The sequence below is a fragment of the Epinephelus fuscoguttatus genome, linkage group LG12 (assembly GCF_011397635.1).
Source record: "Epinephelus fuscoguttatus linkage group LG12, E.fuscoguttatus.final_Chr_v1".
Classification (NCBI taxonomy): Eukaryota; Metazoa; Chordata; class Actinopteri; order Perciformes; family Serranidae; genus Epinephelus; species Epinephelus fuscoguttatus.
Window position 1 is genome coordinate 42,383,623 of NC_064763.1, and position 21,095 is coordinate 42,404,717.

The 21,095-nt window shown below is 43.7% G+C and overlaps 2 protein-coding genes across 5 annotated transcripts; both read right to left on the reverse strand.

Moving 5' to 3' along the window:
- Positions 1-530: 530 nt before the first annotated feature.
- On the reverse strand, positions 531-9,525 carry LOC125897888 (uncharacterized). Of its 4 annotated transcripts, XM_049591350.1 has the most exons (8): positions 9,368-9,525; positions 5,265-5,562; positions 4,852-4,914; positions 4,579-4,641; positions 3,896-3,958; positions 3,528-3,590; positions 3,266-3,333; positions 531-1,048 (listed from the first exon to the last, which is right to left on the reverse strand). In XM_049591350.1, the coding sequence occupies exons 2-8, from the start codon at positions 5,560-5,562 to the stop codon at positions 794-796; spliced, it is 873 nt and encodes a 290-aa protein (XP_049447307.1). In that variant the 5' UTR covers positions 9,368-9,525; the 3' UTR covers positions 531-793. The 4 variants fall into 4 exon arrangements, with proteins under 4 accessions (XP_049447307.1, XP_049447309.1, XP_049447308.1 ...); XM_049591352.1 differs by lacking the exon at positions 3,896-3,958; XM_049591351.1 differs by lacking the exon at positions 3,528-3,590.
- A 3,791-nt stretch (positions 9,526-13,316) lies between these two features.
- On the reverse strand, positions 13,317-21,032 carry LOC125898914 (uncharacterized). The gene is made up of 8 exons (XM_049592969.1): positions 20,985-21,032; positions 20,522-20,827; positions 18,245-18,316; positions 17,727-17,755; positions 17,511-17,531; positions 14,752-15,174; positions 14,274-14,504; positions 13,317-14,053 (listed from the first exon to the last, which is right to left on the reverse strand). The coding sequence occupies exons 2-8, from the start codon at positions 20,823-20,825 to the stop codon at positions 13,793-13,795; spliced, it is 1,341 nt and encodes a 446-aa protein (XP_049448926.1). The 5' UTR covers positions 20,826-20,827; positions 20,985-21,032; the 3' UTR covers positions 13,317-13,792.
- Between the last annotated feature and the right edge of the window lie 63 nt (positions 21,033-21,095).

Here is a 21,095-nt window from a genome sequence, read left to right on the forward strand (position 1 = left end):
CAAACACTTGTCTTTATCTGGACATATTTTCCCCACAAATACAACATGCTAACGTTATTAGCACAAGCCTATGGCATTTTATATTGTATAAATTAGCCTAGCAGCTAGCGAACTTTTCCTCTACTCATATGAAGCCAGGGACAACAGCAACATTTAACAAAGGTAATGTTACAAAATGCAGCTCCATTACAGCTCACAAGGTTCACTGACAAAACTGACTGAAAAATTTACTGTTTTTACTACATTCATTCATACAGTTTCCAGTAGGTTGCTCGCTGCTAAAAATGTCTGGCCCATCATTATTTTCTGGTTTTAAAGTGCGGTCCATCTCCGTTCCAACCCTCACCTGTGGTCATGAGCTCTGGGTAGTGACCAAAACACTGATGTCACAGAAACAAGCAGCTGAAACGAGTTTCCTCTGTAGGGTGTCTGGGCTCAGCCTTAGAGATAGGGGGAGGAGTCAGACACCTGGAGCCAAAAACGTCAAAAAAAAGCACAAGCTTTAAACAAAAAGGCCTCAACAGTCAAAGTGGGTTATCTGCCACAAGTGGCTGTTTAATTAAAAAAAGAAGAAGTCAGCTACTGAAGCACCAGGAATATCACACAAAGACAGAATACATAAACCATCCTGATGAAACAGCTGCACATTGTGTTTGTTTTTTAACAGGAACCTGCTGAAAAACAGTGTGTAACGGAGTCAGGGCAGTTTTAACTGGAACACACATGTACACACACATGATGTATTAAAAAATCCTCAGTACTGGATGTAAACAGAGTTGGTTCAATGTGCAGTTTATTTACACCTTTTCATTTCAATTATTTTATTTCCTTGAATTTTTGCATCTGCTGTGAGCGGCAATTCAGATAACAGTCTCCACGCTAAATCGTCATCCGCTCTGAAGTCGAGTGTGTTCGCCAGAAGTCGAGTTGTGATGAAGAACGTCTGCACCTGGTCGTTGAACTCGACCTCCAGGTGAGTGTTGGTCTTATTGGACATTTTCAGTCTCAGTATTTTAATCCTCCCCGTCTGGACAGGAGCACTTTGGACCTGGATGAAGACAGATTGATACTCAGAGTGAAGGTTTGGAGAGTTCAGAGGTGAGAGGAACGTCTGTGACTGTCAGTGTCTTCAACATTTATATTATGGGATGTTTGTTCATATTCTTTTTATTTTCTATTTGTTGAAAATGTTTTTGCATCGGCTGATTAGGATGAAGTTTAGGGGTGCTTTCAGACCTACAGTCGTCTCCTTTGGTCTGAATCAGGGACTCATGTTCCAAAGTTGTATTACTGCCTAGAGTTGGTTTGTGCAAGATAAATGTGACACTTTCTAATGTCACAATGGAGGGACAACTACGCAGGTTGATTTTAGCGCTGCTCATCATGGACTATATTGCTGTCATTGTCCATTTTAGTCAAAGCATACAGTTTGAAAACGAGGCGCGGCTTCAACTAGAAAACCTGCCCAAACAAACTGCACTGAAGGGTTTGACTGGACTGAAACAAGACAGGTGTGAAAGCACCCAAACTTTTACTGACACAGAGGAGACACATGACAAACTAATGTTAGCCTCAGTAGATCAGAGACTTCTCTGAGCTACCTTGGGGGTTTTGGTGGACTCCAGCAGGATAAATCTGAACAAACCATAAGATTAAAACAAATAATTAATTATCAGATATTGGAAGCAGCTCTCAGTATAATACAAATGTTTGTGGTGTTGAATTAGAGTTTCTACAATAAATCTTAGTTGAGACTTAGAGGAGTGAAACGACTGTTAGCCTGCAGTGGTTTTCGCCGGGGTATCTCAGTAAACTGTCAGCTGATTTCACTCTCTCTCTCTCTCTCTCTTAATATATTATTATTAATTATAATATTACTTTCATTAATGTTGTTGTAAGCTACTGTCATTACCGTCTGTCCTGCATCTCTCTCTCTCTCTCTCTCTCTCTCATAAGTCTCATGAGGGTCATAAGGACAGAGGGATGTCGTATGCTGTAAAGCCCTGTGAGGCAAATTGTGATTTGTGATATTGGGCTTTATAAATAAAATTGATTGATTTAGGACCGGTTTGCTTTTGAACTTTCAGACTTTTTGGTTCGATCCAAACCAAAACTACAAGTGTGAAACCTTCTTGGACCGAACAGCTGAACGTTTGGCGATGAAAATAAGTGTTCTTGGCCCAGTGGCACGCAGGTGATAACAAGAGCGTAGGTGGTGACAATGATGGGAGGTAGGTGATAAGGACCGCTGAAGCGCAGGTGACAACAACAGGAGGTAGTTTACAATAGAGGATGTAGGTGATCAGGGCACTGTGATAAGTCCTACAGTGTTCATAAGAGCCCTGTTTCCACTGAGCAGTATGTTGCTGTTCAGTTTGGTGTGGGTTTTTTTTCCCCATTTCCACAGTGAAAGTTGTGGATGGTCTCAACAGAAGCGTTCCTTAGCGTCCCCATGTTTGGTCCCCCCTCTGTTGGGGTACCTAGCACACAGATCTGGTACTAAAAGGTGGAGCTAGAAACCCTGCAGTCTGATTGGTCAGTAGAGGACGCTCACTCTGGTTTTATGTAACCTCTGTTCATACATCAGTAAACTACAACTATAAAATGAAAGAGAAAAAAATCACTTCATTCACTGGGCCGACTGCCGGCAACTTTTAAGGTGGAACGTTAACTTGTAATGTTACTCAATGCATGAGTTGATGACGTGAATCCATCAGCACACCTTAAATTTCACTGTGACAACTTTGACCATCACTTTAGTTTTTATATGACACACACTTTTAGTAATGACTTTAAAAATATAGATTCATTTGGAGCGGATTATGTGAAGGTCATATATTCTAATCCTCACTTCCTGTGGGCTACAGCAACACTAAACCCCTGAGCTTGCCTGAGAAGGACTAAATGCACAAAGCTGCTATTTTGAAATATCCCATGGAGAGAGACTCTCACTGCAGCCTGTTCTATTTTGTTGTGAAAATGTGGGCGTGCAGCCTCGCTCTGTGGACGATAAACCAGGTGCAGACTTCCATCTGTGTCACCGCTGATGAGGAAATACAGCGAGTGCTGGACGGAGCAGTGAGTGACAACAACCCCGCCCACATTTAAGAGGACTGTCTGAACACACCGAGGGTCTAGGTACCATGAAAGTAAAAACAAGGCTAAGTGTGACAAGTGTTAACAATGAACAACCAGCTGAGCTGAAAATAGAATCAAACACAAGCAGATGTTCGCCTCACTAGATCAGAGAAGTCTCAGCAGCTACCTGGGAGGTTTTGGTGGATTCAGCAGGTTTCTCTGTTTTCTGTCTGGGCTTCACAACTCCAACATGATCTAAAAAACAAAACAAAAACAGTTGGGCATTTAGAGCCACAGTAACTGAAACAGGACAAAAACAATTCAGAGGAATAACAACAAAACAAAGTGGTTAAAATAACATGATTATAGATAGAAATGTACATTAAATGACCATTATTATGCCTCAGTGTTTGATTTAAGTGTGTGTGTGTGTGTGTGTGTTGACCTACCAGCTGCAGGTTTTTGCTTCTTGGCCACTGATCCTGAGTCAGCTGCCAGTTTGCTCATAGTCACTAAAAGAAGACATTTTAACAGAGTTAAAGTCACATGAATCAAAGAGATGTGTTATTGACGCTGAATAACACACGTGACGTCTGAACAGTTCTGTGTGTTTAACAGTCACAAGTCTAAATGTGAAACTTTGTAACTGATGATATCAAATATACAGCAAACCTGTTTGTTAACCGAGAAACAAAAAAGGTAAACACAGAAACTGATTCTTCAGAATCGTCTGAGCCTGTTTGTCTGCTGTGTTCAAACGTCCACACTGTCACACAGTCATAGTATGTCTTCAGTGGTTCAGTGTGTGTCGACCTACCAGCTGCAGGTTTTTGCTTCTTGGCCACTGATCCTGAGTCAGCTGCAGGTTTGCTCATAGTCACTAAAAAAAGACATTTTAACTAAGTTGAAGTCACACGAATCAAAGAGATGTTGTGCTAAAAAGTCTTGGAATGACCCGAGAAACGTGACAAAGAGCTCAAGGCGTCAACCTGCCCTCCGAATTTCCCAGATCCAATCTGATTGAGCATGTGTGGGATGTGCTGGTACCCCACCTCAAAACCCAAAAGACTCAAATCTGTTGCCAACGCCGTGGTGCCAAACACCACAGGACACCCCCAGAAGTCCTGTGTCCATGTTTCAACATGTCAGAGCCAAGTCTGATCCAAGGCGACCTCACTGTGGATCAGGGGTAAATGGTAAATGGACTGCACATGTATAGGGCTTTTAACGTCTTCCGACTACTCAAAGCTGTTTTGCACTGCGAGTCACATTCACACACTGGCCGAGGATATCATTCATGGTGCCACATGCAACTCAATAACCATTCACACACCGATGTGACAACCATCAGGAGCAAATAGAGGTTACACGTCTTGCCCAAGGATACTTTGACATGCGGACTGGAGGAGCCAGAAAAAACTTGGGACGTGCCGGTACCTCTGTGGTACCACACAGATGCTCGATCAGATTGGATCTGTGTGTGTGTGTGTATGGACCTACCAGCTGCAGGCTTTTGCTTCTTGGCCACTGATCCTGAGTCAGCTGCAGGTTTGCTCACAGTCACTAAAAAAAGACATTTTAACAAAGTTAAAGTCACACGCTGCGGGAAACCAGCAAACCTGTTCAGTAATTAACCGAGGAACGTGACAAAGAGCTCAAGGCATCAAACTGCCCTCCGAATTCCCAAATTCCCCAGATCCAATCTAACTGAGCATCTGTGGGTACATATATATGTGTGTGTGTGTGTGTGTGTGTGTGTGTGTGTGAGCCTACCAGCTGCAGGTTTTTGCTTCTTGGCCACCAGTCCTGACGCACTCACACTTTTGGTTGTCGTCTCTGAAAAATATTTTAAAAGGTGAACACAGAAACTGAAAACAATTGTCCGACCGCTCCAGAATCGTCTCAGGCTGTTAGTCTGGAGTTTGTAATGTGTAAATAGAGCCATCTGCTGGGCTTTTATTGTGAGGTTTAAGCAGAGTTTATTCTGTGCAGATATCACAGATGTCTGGGAGGAGACCCTCGGTGAGAACACATTATCTCAACAGGTGGAGTCTGAACCTGGATTTGATTCACTTTTCTGGTTAGTTTCTGTCTTTGTTTTGTGCTGCGACTTCTCCTTGTTCCTCCACTTGGAATAAATCATGCTGTTTAAATAAGGTTTTGCTTGCTCCATCGTCTGAACTCACTTTTTTCTTTCTGACGTTGTTTCTTCAGTTTCTCCACGAAGGGGCGCAGGTGCTCCTGGACAGCAGCATCATTCCTGGGTAACTGCTTCATCTCTTTGTCTATGACAGTGATGGACCCCTCTGTCCCGTAGTACTGGATGATTATGTACGGGATCTCTTCTCTGGTCTTGTCCGTCTTCACACCTTGAGGAATTTTGCCCAGGTTGAACTTCAACTTCCTGAACTGCGGCTCGGTCAGCTCCTCCAGGATGGAAGTCAGAGCTGTTTTCCACTTTGTCTCAAAAATCTTCAGCGACATCTGAAACACAGAGAGACCAAAGAACAAGAGAAAGTTTCCACATTAAAAACTGAAAATACTTGAGAGTATTGTTGCTGGTCAATTGACTGCCCATCTTTCCGCTAATAATCTCTTTGACAACTTTCAATCCGGCTTCCGCTCCTGTCATTCTACTGAAACTGCCCTGACTAGAGTTGTCACTGACCTGCTGATCACTGCAGACTCTGGATCAGCTTCCTTACTTTTAATTCTTGATTTGAGTGCGGCTTTCGATACCGTAGATCACTGTGTGCTTTTAAATCGGTTAGAGCATTGCGTTGGTGTACATGAGCTGGCACTCTCATGGTTGCAGTCTTATTTATCTAGCAGATTCCAATGCGGTAGTTTTAATAATTCATTTTCTGAATGTTCTACTGTCATCTCTGGTGTGCCCCAGGGTTCTGTCCTTGGCCCTCTGTTGTTTTGTATTTACATGCTCCCTCTGGGCAAGATCTTTTCAGAATATGGTATTAAGTTCCATTGCTATGCGGATGATACGCAGCTACACATGCCGCTGCAGCCAAATGACCCCTCCCAAATCCAAAATTTAGAGGCATGTGTATCCTAAATCAAACTTTGGATGTGTCACAACTTCCTTATTCTTAATGCTGCAAAGACTGATTTGTTAGTGAATGAGCCAAATAACTATAAGCATTTGTCTGAGGATCTATGTCTTAATATCAATGGATGTATGATCACTGAGAGCTCACGCATTAAAAACTTAGGAGTTATTGTTGATTCGACTCTGACTTTTCAGCCTCATATCAAGGAAATCACTAAGACAGCATTTTTTCATCTGCGTAACATAGCCAAAATCCGCCCTGTTTTATCTTTCCGAAACGCTGAGATTGTTGTTCATGCTCTTTTCTCTGGCCTCCTTGGCTGTGCTATCAGAAGTCTTCAGCTTGTGCAGAATTCAGCCACCAGACTTTTGACAAGAACCAGTAGATATAGCCACATAACTCCTGTCCTGGCTTCACTGGCTGCCTGTTCAGGCTAGAGCTGATTTTAAAGTTCTTCTTTTAACTTATAAGGCCTTAAATGGACTTGCACCATTGTATTTAACTGAATTACCTACACCCTACCTTCCGCCACGTCCTCTTCGCTCTCTTAATTTGCACCTACTTGTCATCCCGTTGGTTAATAAAAAGTCAGCTGGCTGTAGGGCCTTCTCTTACCGTGCTCCTTATTTGTGGAATGGCCTCCCATTAGTTATTAGAGAAGCTACCTCCACTGCAATTTTTAAATCCCGTCTTAAAACACACGTTTTTACTCAATATTTCGGTTAGTCTGATTTGTAACTGTTTTATCACTGTCTGTTTGTGCTTTTATTATTGTTTTTATTGTTTAGTCTTTTCCTGTACTTGGTTTTTATTGTAAAGTGTATTGAGACGATGTACCATGATGATTGTGCACTTTAAATAAATTGATTGATTGATTGATTGATTGAAGAGGTGGATGACAACAACACCAGTGAGGAGGAAATCACACTGACTGCTGTAACACATAAAACACACCGATCAGGCATAACATTATGACCACCTGCCTAATATTTTGAAGGTCCCCCTTTTGCTGCCAAAACAGCCCTGACCTGTCGAGGCATGGACTCCACTAGACCTCTCACGGTGTGCTGTGGTATCTGGCACCAAGACGTTAGCAACAGATCCTTTAAGTCCTGTAAGTTGCGAGGTGGGGTCTCCATGGATTGGACTTGTTTGTCCACCACATCGAACAAGTGCACGATTGGATTGAGATCTGGGGAATTTGGAGGCCAAGGCAAAACCTCAGGCTCGTTGTTGTGTCCCTCAGACTATTCCTGAACCATTTTGCTTTGTGGCAGGGCACATTATCTTGCTGAGAGACGCCACTGCCATCAGGGAATACCATTCCCATGAAAGGGTGTACATGCTCTGCAACAATGCTTAGGTAGATGGTACGTGTCAAAAGTCACATCCACATGGATGGCAGGACCCAAGATTTCCCAGCAGAGCATTGCCCAAAGCATCACACTGCCTCCGCCGGCTTGCCTTCTTCCCATAGTGCATTCTGGTGCCATGTGTTCTCCAGATAAGCGACACACACTGACCCGGCCGCTCGTGATGTAAAAGAAAACGTGATTCATTAGGCCACCAGGACGCCTTCTTCCATTGCTCCGTGGTCCAGTTCTGATGCTCACGTGCCCATTGTTGGTGCTTTCAGCGGTGGACAGGGGTCAGCATGTGCACCCTGACTGGTCTGCGGCTTTGCAGCCCCATACGCAACAAACTGCGATGCACTGTGTATTCTGAGACCTTTCTATCGGAACCAGCATTTGCTTCTTCAGCGACTTGAGCTACAGGAGCTCATCTGTTGGATCGGACCACATGAGCCAGCCTTCGCTCCCCACGTGCATCAGTGAGCCTTGTCCGCCCATGACTCTGTCGCCGGTTCACCACTGTTCCTTCCTAGGACCACTTTTGATAGATACTGACCCCTGCAGACCGAAAACATCCCACAAGAACTGGAGTTTTGGAGATAGTCTGACCCAGTCATCTAGCCATCACAATTTGGCCCTTGTCAAAACGCGCTCAGATCCTTACGCTTGCCCATTTTTCCTGCTTCTAACTCATCAACTTTGAGGACAAAATGTTGACTTGCTGCCTGATATATCCCACCCACTAACAGGTGCCATGGTGAGGAGATAATCAGTGTTATTCACTTCACCTGTCAGTGCTCATACTGTTGTGCCTGATCGGTGTATATCATGTATTCATATTTACACCTCAAAGAGAACTCTGTTTTTCATTTGTTCCTGTGGAGGGACTCATCCCACCGCCTGACAGCATAACATCTTGTTCTGTTTGACCCTGGGTGTTTTGAAAGCTGCCTGTCAAATTAAATGTATTTTTTTTTAATTATTATTAACTAACTGTGGGTCACAGCCACAAAACTGAAGTTCAATACAGAGCAGACAGAACAAACATCATCTACTAACTGTAAATCTTATTTCTTCTCACTTCACCACTTTAATTTTACTGCTAGCTGAATATAAAATATAATAGTTTTACAAGCAGCAGCTCCGAAAATCTTCAGAAAATCTGCGGAGGCACAGATTCTGTACGGACCTGCTGATAACATGTTCAGTCACTACAGGCAGTGGTGGAATGTAACTAAGTACTGTTGGGAATAGAATGATTTTATGTGTTTTACTATCAGTTGTGTTTCACTATATAAGTTTTAGATGTGTGAACAATGAGAATACTGAGATGATTTCAGCTGATCTGAATGTGTTTGCTTTGCAGAAGTGGAGAAGTACAGGAGAGGAAGAGACATGAAGTCTGAGGAGCACATACCGCAATGCTTAGATAATTAGTTTCATATATGGTAAAAAGAATAGAAAGTGATGTACAGATAGTAAGGTACAGCACGTGTAGGCAACTGCTTAATAAACTACATTAACTGAGACCGAATATCTTCTCCTATTGCTTCATTAAAGAACACGCAGGACTGAGCTCACACATAGCACATTGGAGAGTAGGATGAGACTCTTAGTCCAACAGTACACATCAGCGTATGCATCGGCCATGTTGAGTCCAAACCTTTGAACCTTTAACAACATCATTATCTTCACAGGGAAAAGTAACCGATCGTGTTACTGGCTGACACAGGAAATGAAGGTATGAATACTCGACATCTTTTCTTTGTTCCACCCTCCAGTTTGATGCTGTATGTGTAATGATGTGTTTAAGGATCTGATCTGACAGAAGATTAACCGTTTAAGAGATGAAAGTTTCTGGTTCATACTCACTTTCTCCTTTTCTTCACAACAGACAGTTTTATTCTGTTAATCAACAGCAGACGTCAGAGAGAGTTGCTCTCAGTGGAACAGTGTCACAACTTGTTTGTGGCAGATACCAACTTCAGTCAGGTTTTGCTGCCACTGCCGCCACCACCACCGCTGCTGCTGCCCTGCTAATCTGGAAGAAATTATCAGATATACCTCAATATTTTTTTAATTTTTTTTTTAATCATCAACTATTTTTGCCAACCTTGACGGTTAATCCTCCCCAACAATCAGCTTTAACCACTGTTTCCCCTCCAGTGATCGATGGTTTAGTCCACACGTAGAGAACAGAGCGGGAAGCCAGTGTTTCGTGGTCTGAGTTGTTAAAAAGCGAGCTGATGACTTGTTCCAGCGATAGTCAGTTGTTCAGCCTCAGTCTGTGGTTGAAGAACGATTCAGACACTTTATTCTGTAAAAGCAGTTTTACTGTACTGTAAAACAAATACTGTGCTACAAGTGGAAGTACTGCTTTTTAAATTTTAATTAGGAGTAAAAGCATTAGCAATTAAAATGTATTTAAAGTACCAAGAGTGAAAGTACTTTTGATGCAGAATGGCTCCAGTTCACATCCTTTGTTTTTTTTTTTGTTTTTTTTTTAATCTTGCAGTCAAGTATTTTATACCCATAATGCGCACCAAAGTGTGTCAAGGGGAAAGTAAGGAAACAAGCAAGGGGGAGGGGCAGGTGCTTAAGTCCTGAGTTGTATAGTGACAGTGCATGCGGAGAAGAAGGAGGAAAAACAAACAAACAAACAAATAAACAAACAAACAAACAAAAAAAAAAACGGGAGAAACAGGCAGTGTAGCTGATGTATTGTGGCCTTGAGGTGGTTGTGCTCCATGCAGATTATCAAAAATAAACATATACATGTCTACTATACTGTACTGAAAAACAAAAACAAAAGAGAAGTCTATACTGAACACCAAAAATGTGAGAGTCTTGGTGGAGGGGGAGAGCCCGATTGTAGAGAAGAGTTGCCAGCGCGGTGTGGTAGGTTTGAGATGCAAGTGGGCCCCTTTGGAGTGATCCATCAGTTCTTTGCGATGCGTCACGGAGCTGAAGTATTGAACATGCATGCGTGTATTTGAACCCTCCCAATGTGTTTATGAAAACCATCACCAGGGTCCAGGGCCAGCCCTGCGGGGGAAGGGGGGCGGTATGGCATCCCAAGACCATAGGAGCGCCCAGACCCCAAGACCAGGGAGCCGCAGAGGCAGCAGGACACCACGCAGGCCCAAGGACCCGGGGCAGCGATGGCCGGCACCCCCAGAGAGCCAGAGACACACCCCAGACAGGCGGGGCAGGAGGGCCCACCCACCCACCGCCCGACGCGGACAACGTGGGTTTCCTCCAGGTGCTCCCACATGTTCTCCCCGTGTCAGTGTGGGTTTCCTCCAGGTGCTCTGACATGTTCTCCCCGTGTCAGTGTGGGTTTCCTCCAGGTGCTCTGACATGTTCTCCCCGTGTCAGTGTGGGTTTCCTCCAGGTGCTCTGACATGTTCTCCCCGTGTCAGTGTGGGTTTCCTCCAGGTGCTCTGACATGTTCTCCCTGTGTCAGTGTGGGTTTCCTCCAGGTGCTCCCACATGTTCTCCCTGTGTCAGCGTGGGTTTCCTCCAGGTGCTCTGACATGTTCTCCCCGTGTCAGTGTGGGTTTCCTCCAGGTGCTCTGACATGTTCTCCCTGTGTCAGTGTGGGTTTCCTCCAGGTGCTCCCACATGTTCTCCCTGTGTCAGCGTGGGTTTCCTCCAGGTGCTCTGACATGTTCTCCCTGTGTCAGCGTGGGTTTCCTCCAGGTGCTCTGACATGTTCTCCCCGTGTCAGCGTGGGTTTCCTCCAGGTGCTCCCACATGTTCTCCCCGTGTCAGCGTGGGTTTCCTCCAGGTGCTCCCACATGTTCTCCCTGTGTCAGCGTGGGTTTCCTCCAGGTGCTCTGACATGTTCTCCCTGTGTCAGCGTGGGTTTCCTCCAGGTGCTCAGACATGTTCTCCCTGTGTCAGTGTGGGTTTCCTCCAGGTGCTCTGACATGTTCTCCCCGTGTCAGCGTGGGTTTCCTCCAGGTGCTCTGACATGTTCTCCCCGTGTCAGCGTGGGTTTCCTCCAGGTGCTCTGACATGTTCTCCCTGTGTCAGCGTGGGGTTCCTCCAGGTGCTCTGACATGTTCTCCCCGTGTCAGCGTGGGTTTCCTCCAGGTGCTCTGACATGGTCTCCCCGTGTCAGCGTGGGTTTCCTCCAGGTGCTCTGACATGTTCTCCCTGTGTCAGCGTGGGTTTCCTCCAGGTGCTCTGACATGTTCTCCCCGTGTCAGCGTGGGTTTCCTCCAGGTGCTCTGACATGTTCTCCCCGTGTCAGTGTGGGTTTCCTCCAGGTGCTCTGACATGTTCTCCCTGTGTCAGCGTGGGTTTCCTCCAGGTGCTCTGACATGTTCTCCCTGTGTCAGCGTGGGTTTCCTCCAGGTGCTCCCACATGTTCTCCCTGTGTCAGTGTGGGTTTCCTCCAGGTGCTCCAGCTTCCTCCCACAGTCCAAAGACATGCAGGTTAATTGGTGACTCTAAATTGTCCGTAGGTGTGAATGTGAGTGTGAATGGTTGTCTGTCTCTATGTGTCAGCCCTGTGATAGTCTGGCGACCTGTCCAGGGTGAACCCTGCCTCTCACCCAGTGTCAGCTGGGATAGGCTCCAGCCCCCCCGCGACCCTCAAGAGGATGAAGCGGTTAGAAGATGAATGAATGAATAAAGTGATGAACACATTCTGTGTCTTAATTCTAAGATAAACACTGCAGAACAATTCCACTCTCTGACATATTGTATATTTCATAACAATAATAATATTTGTACATTAATCAGCATTGCTCTGGTTCCCTCATCAAAAAGCAAACGGGATCTTTCCATTGAATTTTTGCAGAAAAATAAAATCCATGGAAAACAAACACTGATATGTACACACTTTGTTCAGCAGGACAATCTTCACAATTGAACGCCACTTTTAGGATTATTGAAGCCTAAATCTGTTAGCAGCTAGTTAACGTTAGCTGTTAAGTGTCTGTGTCACTCTGCAGTTACACCTCCAAAACACTAGTTGGTGACAGAGGTTTCTGTGAAGTGCTGTAAAGTTTAGTTGATTCAAAACTCACATTAAACACACATTAAACATGGCTTCATAGAGACAGTCTCAAACACAAATCAGCTTCACTATAACTCGCAGCATTCACAGACAAACACTTGTCTTTATCTGGACACATTTTCCCCACAAATACAACATGCTAACGTTATTAGCACAAGCCTATGGCAGTTTACATTGTATAAATTAGCCTAGCAGCTAGCAGAGATTTGCTCTGCTCATATTTCAGCCAGGATAAATCACACACAGTGTGTGGAGGCTTTATTGTCTCCACAATTTATTGTTTCTTATCTGTGAAATTAAAGTAAATCAAAGCTTTGTTTCCACTGAGGGAAATGGTTTCAGCTCACAGAGACAGACAGGAGGTCTGCGTCACTGTGACACTGTGGAGTTATATTAATGGGGAGGTGCACGTCAGGCTATAGTTTAGGGTACGGCACAGACTCTACATCAACTCACAGCCTGCACTGTAGCTACGGCGTCGATTGATGCAGAAGTATAAATCCCGCTGCAGCTGTGAAAGTCTCTTCAGACTTGTGGTGACCACAGACCTTATTTCAGACATCTAACCCTAAACCCTCTGACTTTGAGACGAGGGAACGGGAGTTGTGACATTTGAACTCATTTCCAGGTTTTCGGACTCGTTCCTGGCGAGCTCCATTTTGTTATGCTCAAGAAGTTAATGATAAGCAGACAGTGTTAGCTAGCTAGCACTGTAGCTGGTTGAAAAGTTGTGCACATTAAATTATATTACACAGATATTAACCAAAGAAAACAAGACACATTGATGCTTGAGAAACGTTTTAATCTTTCCTCTTTCCGATGAATTATTTTCCAACATGTTGCTGTCAGCTGAACACACACTCCTCTACTGAGCGTCCAGCCTAAATATTGAGATTACGATCAGACCAAACTTTTTTGCGTGTGTTAACAGACCAGTCCTGCTCTCCAATATGGCAGCGCCATTAATGCATTGCTGCAACAGGCTGATACAGTCAATGTTTATAATAATAATAATACATTTTATTCATAATGCCCTTTTCATCAAAAGATCTCAAAGTGCTACAGGTTTAAAACAAAGAAAGATAAAAAAAAAAGGAATGGAAGAGAATAAAAACAAGATGAGCAGTTATTTAAAAGGTTTTAAACAAAAACAGATCTTTGTCAACATTCTTTAATCCACAAATTTAAGGGATCTTTATCAAAAATGTTTGTGTATGTAAAAAATCCATCCAGTATGTTTTTAGCTGTGCTCCCTAAACATGTTTTTCTTACATCTCTTCAACAGCTGTAATTTTGGTAATTTTCTGTCCTTGTATTTCTGCATCTGCTGAGAGTGGCATTTTATTAAGGAGACTTTCTTTAAAATCTCCCTTCAGGTCGAAGCCAAATGCGTTTGCCAGAAGTCGAGAGGCCACAACCAATGTGTGCACCTGTTGGTTGAACTCTGCCTCCAGGTGAGTCTCCTTCTTCGTGGCTTTAATGATTCCCATAACCTGAATCTTCGCACTGTGGGTGCCGACACTTTGAACCTGCGTAAAGACAGAATGACATTAACAGACAGAGTTCAGGATATGATGGAAAATACACTTAAAACCATTTACTAAAAGTGTTTCAACACCTAACAGCTCATAGCCTGAGCAGTTAAGAGGGTGTGATGTCTGATTCAGATGTTCTTTGTAACACAGACTAAACAACAAACATGGCCGACTCGTGACTTGGAGAGAAGCGGAGCGGAGAGATCACAGGTACCTTGTCAATTCTGGTGTATACAGTTGAGTCCAGCGAAATGTTGTCATAGTACTTCTTGGTCTTCATGTTGGAAACCTTAATGGCATCTCCGGGTGATAATCCTTTGCACTGCTCGGTGGCGTCGCCCCACATGCAGAGCCTGATGGAATCAGTCTCATCTTCCAGCTGGAAAGTTTGCTTCTTTGTTTTCTCCTGTTTGTGCTTCACATTAACTTTTTCCACAGGATGAATCTGAACAAACACAAGATTAAAACAAAACTGCAGATAAAGCCTAGAAATCACTCTTATTAACTGGATACTGATGAGCTGGGAGGGTTACACAGTTAACTGATTAATTAAATGAGATCAGTGAGTCCAGTCAGTCCTTTAGTTACAGTAAGACTGAGTAAAGTCCATACGTGACAGTGCGTCACGTAGACATCGATTACAGAGCAGTTACACATCGTGGTGAGCTGTAAATTCTCTGGTTCAAACTCACGTCTGTGACGGTTCCTTCCACAGTCACTTCGGTCCTGTCAGCAGCTGATTTGGCTTCTTTAATGGAGTAAACTGCGCTCTCAGGATAAATCAGCTTCTGTGCTTCCATCTCCAGCTGCTCTGGGACATCGACAGAACGTGTCTGTGATACTATGCTAAATGTGGTAACCTTAGGACCAGACTCATCTTGTATTAGCTTCCTGAACAAGTAGGAGCTCCCCTCCTTTAATTTTTTATCGTGATCTTTTCCGTATGCCGTCATTTTAATGCTGCCTGTTTCATCTGCAACCCCCAGATAAAATAAACACTTTTTCTCTTTCGCTTTGGTTCTGTATGTGCGCAGCCCGGATTTCTGAACAACTTTCACAGCAATGAATTGTGTCTCAAGGATTCCGGTGGATTTCACATCACAGATGGATATCTTCTGCATACAGGAGAGAAAAAAGTCAGCGTTAGTGTCATTAGTGTAACATATCTATATGTGGTAAAAGTTTGTGTTGATATGACATCATACAGGCTCTGACAGTATTTAAGTTTACACAACAGTTTGTGTATGTTTTGAACAGTGTATGGTAGAGGACTATACTGAGGTTATATTGACTTTATTTATGTGTTAGCATGCAGGCACAAGTTATTTACGTCAGGTATGGTGCTGTTAGGCAGTTTAATGCGTGTGACAGTAGGATACTGGGGAGGTCATACGTAAAGACGACATGAGGTTTGTGTTGATTTGGATCGTAATAAGTTTTTAACCATGTTACACAGTGTTGAAATATAATAATGGGAATACGAGAGCTCTGGCTTGTTCACAGTCATCGTTAGGAAAGACCAGGTGATGCAAATTTCAAAGCTTTATAAATACTTTGCATGGTCAGTGCTCAGTAGCGCCCCCTTGGGCAAGTCTCACAAGCTCTTTTTAAACAGGAGTTGTGCAGATTTGCAGGAAAGCCCAATCAGTGTTTTTTCAGCATTGGCAGTATAAAAACAAAATCGGGGAGTGCAGCAAAATGCCGCCTACCTACTTTTGTTTATACAGAATGTGCCTTTTTCAGGGCAATGGGGGGCGTGAGCAAGTAACAAAACGTGTAGCTCAGCGTGTGACCTAAACAGTGACGTGGGAGGGAAGCCGCGGCTGGTCAGTCCTTCAGCGATTCTCTCATAAGTCGGCCCGTCCTTCACCGTCCCCGTCATCTGACGGTTAATGGCCTCTTCGTTTGCGAGGACAAGGAGGGCGCGCAATTCCTTGTCTCCCCAGTTGCTCATCTTTACAGTGTCTGTCAGGTTTGTGTTTCCCTCTTGCTACTAGCTGCTCACTAATTCCTGCTATCAGCTGTTTCCTGTTTATCCACCGCCAGTGGCTCGCACGTGCAGCGTCATCAACAGCTCTTCCCACAAGTCATCAACAGCTCCTCCTGTTGCGGAAGGGCGCCTCCTTCTTTTTAAACCAATAAGGTTCCACCAATATGTCTACCCTACGAGGCGGAAAATTGGGCACCTCAGATCAACTCGCCAATCCGGCTCTGTGTGTCTAAACGCTCGCAGTTTGCTGGCTAAACAGCCCAACATTTACCGAAAATCTAGCAGTGTAAAAGGGGCTGAAGCAAAGTTTGGGCACCCTGCATGGTCAGTGCTCAGTAGCGCCCCCTTTGGCAGGTACCACAGCTTCCAAACACTTTCTGCCTCCAGCTCAGAGTCTTTCACTTCTTGTTTGGAGGATTTCTTGCAGCTCTGTGAGATTCTTGGGCCGTCTTCACGCTCTGCTCTTTGAGCTCTATCCACAGATGTTTGATGATGTTTAGGTCGGGGGACTGTGAGGGGTGTGGCCAAACCTTCAGCTGGCTCCTCTTGAGGTCGTCCATTGTGGATCTGGAGGTGTGTTTAGGATCATTGTCCTGTTGTAGAAGCCATCCTCTCTTCATCTGCAGCTTTTTTACAGATGCTGTGATGTTTGGAATTTATCTGAATCCATTCTTCCCTCTACCTGTGAAATGTTCCCCGTGCCACTGGCTGCAACACAAGCCCAAAGCATCATCCATCCACCCCCGTGTTTAACAGTTTGTTCTCCAAACATACCTCAAAGTTCTGTTTTACCTTCATCAGTCCACAGGACTTGTTTCCAAAAAGCATCAGGCTTGTTCAGATGTTCCTTTGCAAACTTCTGACACTGAATTTTGTGGTGAGGACACAGGAAAGGTTTTCTTCTGATGACTCTTCCATGAAGGTCATACCTGTCCAGGTGTGTCTGCTCTGCACAGTAGAACAGTGCACCACCACTCCAGAGTCTGATCAATCTTCCTGCAGGTCTTTTGCAGTCAAACAGAGGTTTGATTTGCCTTTCTAACAATCCTACGAGCAGCTCTCTCAGAGAGTTTTCAGCTTGACCTCCACAGTTCCTGTTAACTGCCATTTCTTACTGACATGACCAACTGAGGAAACAGCTCCCTGAAAACACTTTGCTATCTTCTTCTAGTCTTCATCAGGTCTTTTAGTTTTCAGAGTGCTAGGCAGCTGTTTAGAGGAGCCCATGGCTGCTGATTGTTGGGACAAGGTTTCAGGAGTCAGAGTATTTATAAAGCTTCGAAATCTGCATCACCTGGCCTTTCATCTTTAACTTCATCAGTTCATCTTATACTCACTTAACTATTCCCAGTAAATGAAATTTTCACCAGGGGTGCCCAAACTTTTGCAGCCACTGTAGAAACATAGTGTAGCTGTCAAATGTTTCAGCCATTAAAGAAAATTCAAAGAAAAATGACTTACCTGAGAAGGAGTGTTTCTGTCCTGCAAAACAAAGAGCTCAGTTCTTAAATATCAGACACTAACATGGTTACTGTATATTCTAAAATACTTTAGTGCTGTGTTAGTGAATGTTGCCACAGAGCCACAAGACATAATGTACTGCAAGTATTTTGACATCCATCGTATTCGCCAGTTTGTACGAATGTGCACAAGGTGAATTAACTAACTAACTCTCACCATGTTGGGTTGGGAGCTCCTCTGCTGATCTGTAAAAGGAGAGACAAACATCAGGCACTGTTTCATATCTGATCTATTTCATTCATCAGCACTTTCAACTAAAATTAAAGTCTTGTTTAATTGATCTGCACACAGGCAGTGTCAGTTCAGATACACACACAAAAACAGCAGCCTCCTTTATTCTGACTTACTTAAATTCATTTAATACAGATGTTTGTTCTGTTAACGTTGGTAAAATGTATTCCAGTCGTTGTGACTGAAAAGGCTGCTCGTCTAAATGTGGTGGGGGTGAAACATGCTGTGGTTCAAAAACATTTGGGAATCAATGATTTCAAATAATTTGGATAAACTGCTGATTTGTTTCTGATCTGTCACTGTTTGTGTTTCTTTTAGTGACCTCACCATTTTCACACATCTCAGATATTAACTTGGTGAAAGTAATTTTTTTTATTGCTGGTAGAAATGGTGAATAAAACTGTGAAAATAAGTGACTGATAAAAGCCATTACTACAAATTACTCAGGATTTTAGACTGAAGTGGGGCCACATCTGTCGGCACGTCATCCCTCTCCTCACGTTTCCTCTTCTGCCCTGAAAAATACATTTGAAAATATGGATTTAAATACAAACACAGATAGTTCAGTTCACTGTTTGTGTCCTGTGTGAAACCAAAAGTCAACATTGATTTATTTGAACTTATGTATGTAACCTGACTTACGTAGCGTACTTAACTTTGTCACGTTAAGTATGTAAGTAAACATAATGTTGTCTACGTAACATAACGTTACAGACAAGCGCAGGACTTTGACCCAGAAGACGGCTGTTTGTGTCCCGTGTGAAACCAAAAGTCAACACTGACTTATTTTAACCTAAACTGAACTGCGACCTGCAAAATGCTTCGGGTCTCATTCATGAAGTGTTTATAAATCTGTGAGTAGATCTGCACGTAAAAAACCTTGGTGATAAAAATCTACACCAGATTCATGAACGCAGCAGAAAACTCGCATCTGATCGTAGACACGTATTTATGTTGTTGAATAAATCATAAACTGACAGCGTGCTCGCCCTCTTCAGCAGCTAGCATACATCCCCACCCATGAATATCCAGTGACGGAGCAAACAAAGAAAGAGAAAGAAAAACTTTTCTGACACTGAGACGGAAGTTATTTTAGGTGAAGTGGAGCTGAGAAAAATCATTTTATTTTCTTCTGTTAGTGGTGGTGTGTCAGAGACAGGTTACATCAGGTAACTGGTGCTGTTAACTCTGTTTCCTGTTTTGTAAGAATCTACAAAACTGGTTCCACATGAAACAGAATAATCCATTTGGAATAACCCAAAATGTGTTGTTTGCCCGACAGGCAAGTTTGAGTCGAGCCCCTCCCTCTTCAGTCTTCCTTGTGTCAGCTGCACGAAAATCAAGCACTGTGCAGAGCAGCATCACGTCCCCATCTCGGACAGCCACGTAACAACTGTGGTTGCCCTCAGCCTCGGCATTCTTTGCCTCTGTTGTGAAATTAAACCACTATAAAAACATCTTAATACAGGCAGTCTGATGTCGCCAATAATCACCATTAAGTTTAACAACAAGTCAGACAGTCTGGTGTAAAATCACACCGTCTCCCTCCAACTCTCTGTGTCTGCTCACACCGGGCTGCTGGTGAACTCTGATCTGACAGACACTGAATTGCTTTCCCACGTCCACAGGTCTTATTAAACCAAAACTCAAGAAAAAATAAAGTTTGTGTCTCCCAGTTTTAGTTTTAGAAGTTTTAGAGTCCTCACATCACTTGCAGAGATCCAAGGGGAGAGGAGGTAGCAACACAACTCCACCTAATGGAGGCTGACGGCGCCCCAGATTCAAACGTCCAAAAACACATCATTGAAACCACAAAATATCTCCATACTGCTCGTCCGTAGTGATCCAAGTGTCCTGAAGCCCCGACATAAAAAGTTGTTTGGAAAAACCTCATTTGAACTCTGTTTTTAGCCTCATTGTAGCCTGTAGCTCTGACTGCCTCTCTGGGCACCGCTAAAAACAGAGTTCAAATGAGGTTTTTCCAAACAACTTTTTATGTCGGGGCTTCAGGACACTTGGATCACTACGGACGAGCAGTATGGAGATATTTTGTGGTTTCAATTATGTGTTTTTGGACGTTTGAATCTGGGGCGCCGTCAGCCTCCATTAGGTGGAGTTGTGTTGCTACCTCCTCTCCCCTTGGATCTCTGCAAGTGATGTGAGGACTCTAAAACTTCACCTGAGCCTCCCTCGCCATATGGGTGAGTAGATAATGGCTGAATTTTCATTTTTGGGTGCACTATCCCTTTAAATCTGCTAAATGTCAACTCATTTAATTCAGTGTGTTTTACTTCTAATCTCTCCTCATGTTGTTTCAAAAGCGTCTGTGTTTGTGAACATAATAATTATTTGTATTATACAAATTAAAACTGTAATCTCCAACAATGACGGGCAACATGTGTGTGCTGTATCTTATGAACACCAGCAGTCAGACGCAGGTGAAGATTTTGTTTGTACCTATGAAAAGATCGGAGCTACTAACATGTTGATGAATGCTGAATAACACGTACATTTCGCACTGTGAACAGTTTACACACAAATTCTGCTCACGTTTCATCAATGAGACCCAGTGTGTGTGTGTGTGTGTGTGTGTGTGTGTGTGTAGTATTGAAGTGAGTGCTTGAAGTGTTTGTCACCCTGGTATCGAAGTCTCCACTCTGTTCCAATGGAACAATAAAAAAGCCAAACAACTCTACAACAGCTGAATCAGATAAACTCACCCTGGTCCTCCTTCTCACGCTCCTTCCTCATTTTCTCCACATGGGGGCGCAGCCGGCTCTGGACAGGCTCATCATTCCTCGGTATTTGCTGGATTATATCACTGATTGCAGCGATGGAGTCCAGTAGAGAGTAGTGCTCACAGATTATCTGGGGCATCTTTTCTCTGGACTTGAACTCACCAGTCTTCCGAGACTGGGGGATTTTACTTAAAAGTTCCAGCGTCGTATCAAACTGCTCATCACGCAGATCCATCAGGATGGAGCGCAGATCTTTCTTCCACTCTTCCTCCCAAATATGCGACATGTCTGAGGAGAAATAACAACACAGACATGCAGCTGATCTGAAACTGTAAAACCTTTGAAGCAGGATCTTAGAGTTTGTTTTGTGCTGAAAGAGATGAAGGACTCATGTCTCAGGAGGAAATAACAGCAAGACGCTCATTGTGTCCACTGAGATGTTTACCTGTGCTCGTCTTCACCGCTGAGCCGCTTCCTCCTCAGTGACTGGCCTCTCATGGGCGGGAAAATGATCGCATGTTTGCTTACTTCCTGGATTTTTCAAACTCTGACCAAT

Bases quoted from the DNA above. Each gene is read 5' to 3' on its own strand.
- LOC125898914 (XM_049592969.1), bottom strand. From the start codon at position 20,825: ATGTCGCATATTTGGGAGGAAGAGTGGAAGAAAGATCTGCGCTCCATC. The intron at 18,317-20,521 runs GTGAGTTTATCT...TGTATTTTTCAG, and splicing joins GCGTGAGAAGGAGGACCAGG to GGCAGAAGAGGAAACGTGAG. The intron at 15,175-17,510 runs GTAAGTCATTTT...TCCTGTATGCAG, and splicing joins ACAGAAACACTCCTTCTCAG to AAGATATCCATCTGTGATGT.
- LOC125897888 (XM_049591350.1), bottom strand. From the start codon at position 5,562: ATGTCGCTGAAGATTTTTGAGACAAAGTGGAAAACAGCTCTGACTTCC. The intron at 4,642-4,851 runs GTAGGCTCACAC...GTCTTTTTTTAG, and splicing joins GAAGCAAAAACCTGCAGCTG to TGACTGTGAGCAAACCTGCA. The intron at 1,049-3,265 runs GTAGCTGCTGAG...GTCTTCATCCAG, and splicing joins AATCCACCAAAACCTCCCAG to GTCCAAAGTGCTCCTGTCCA.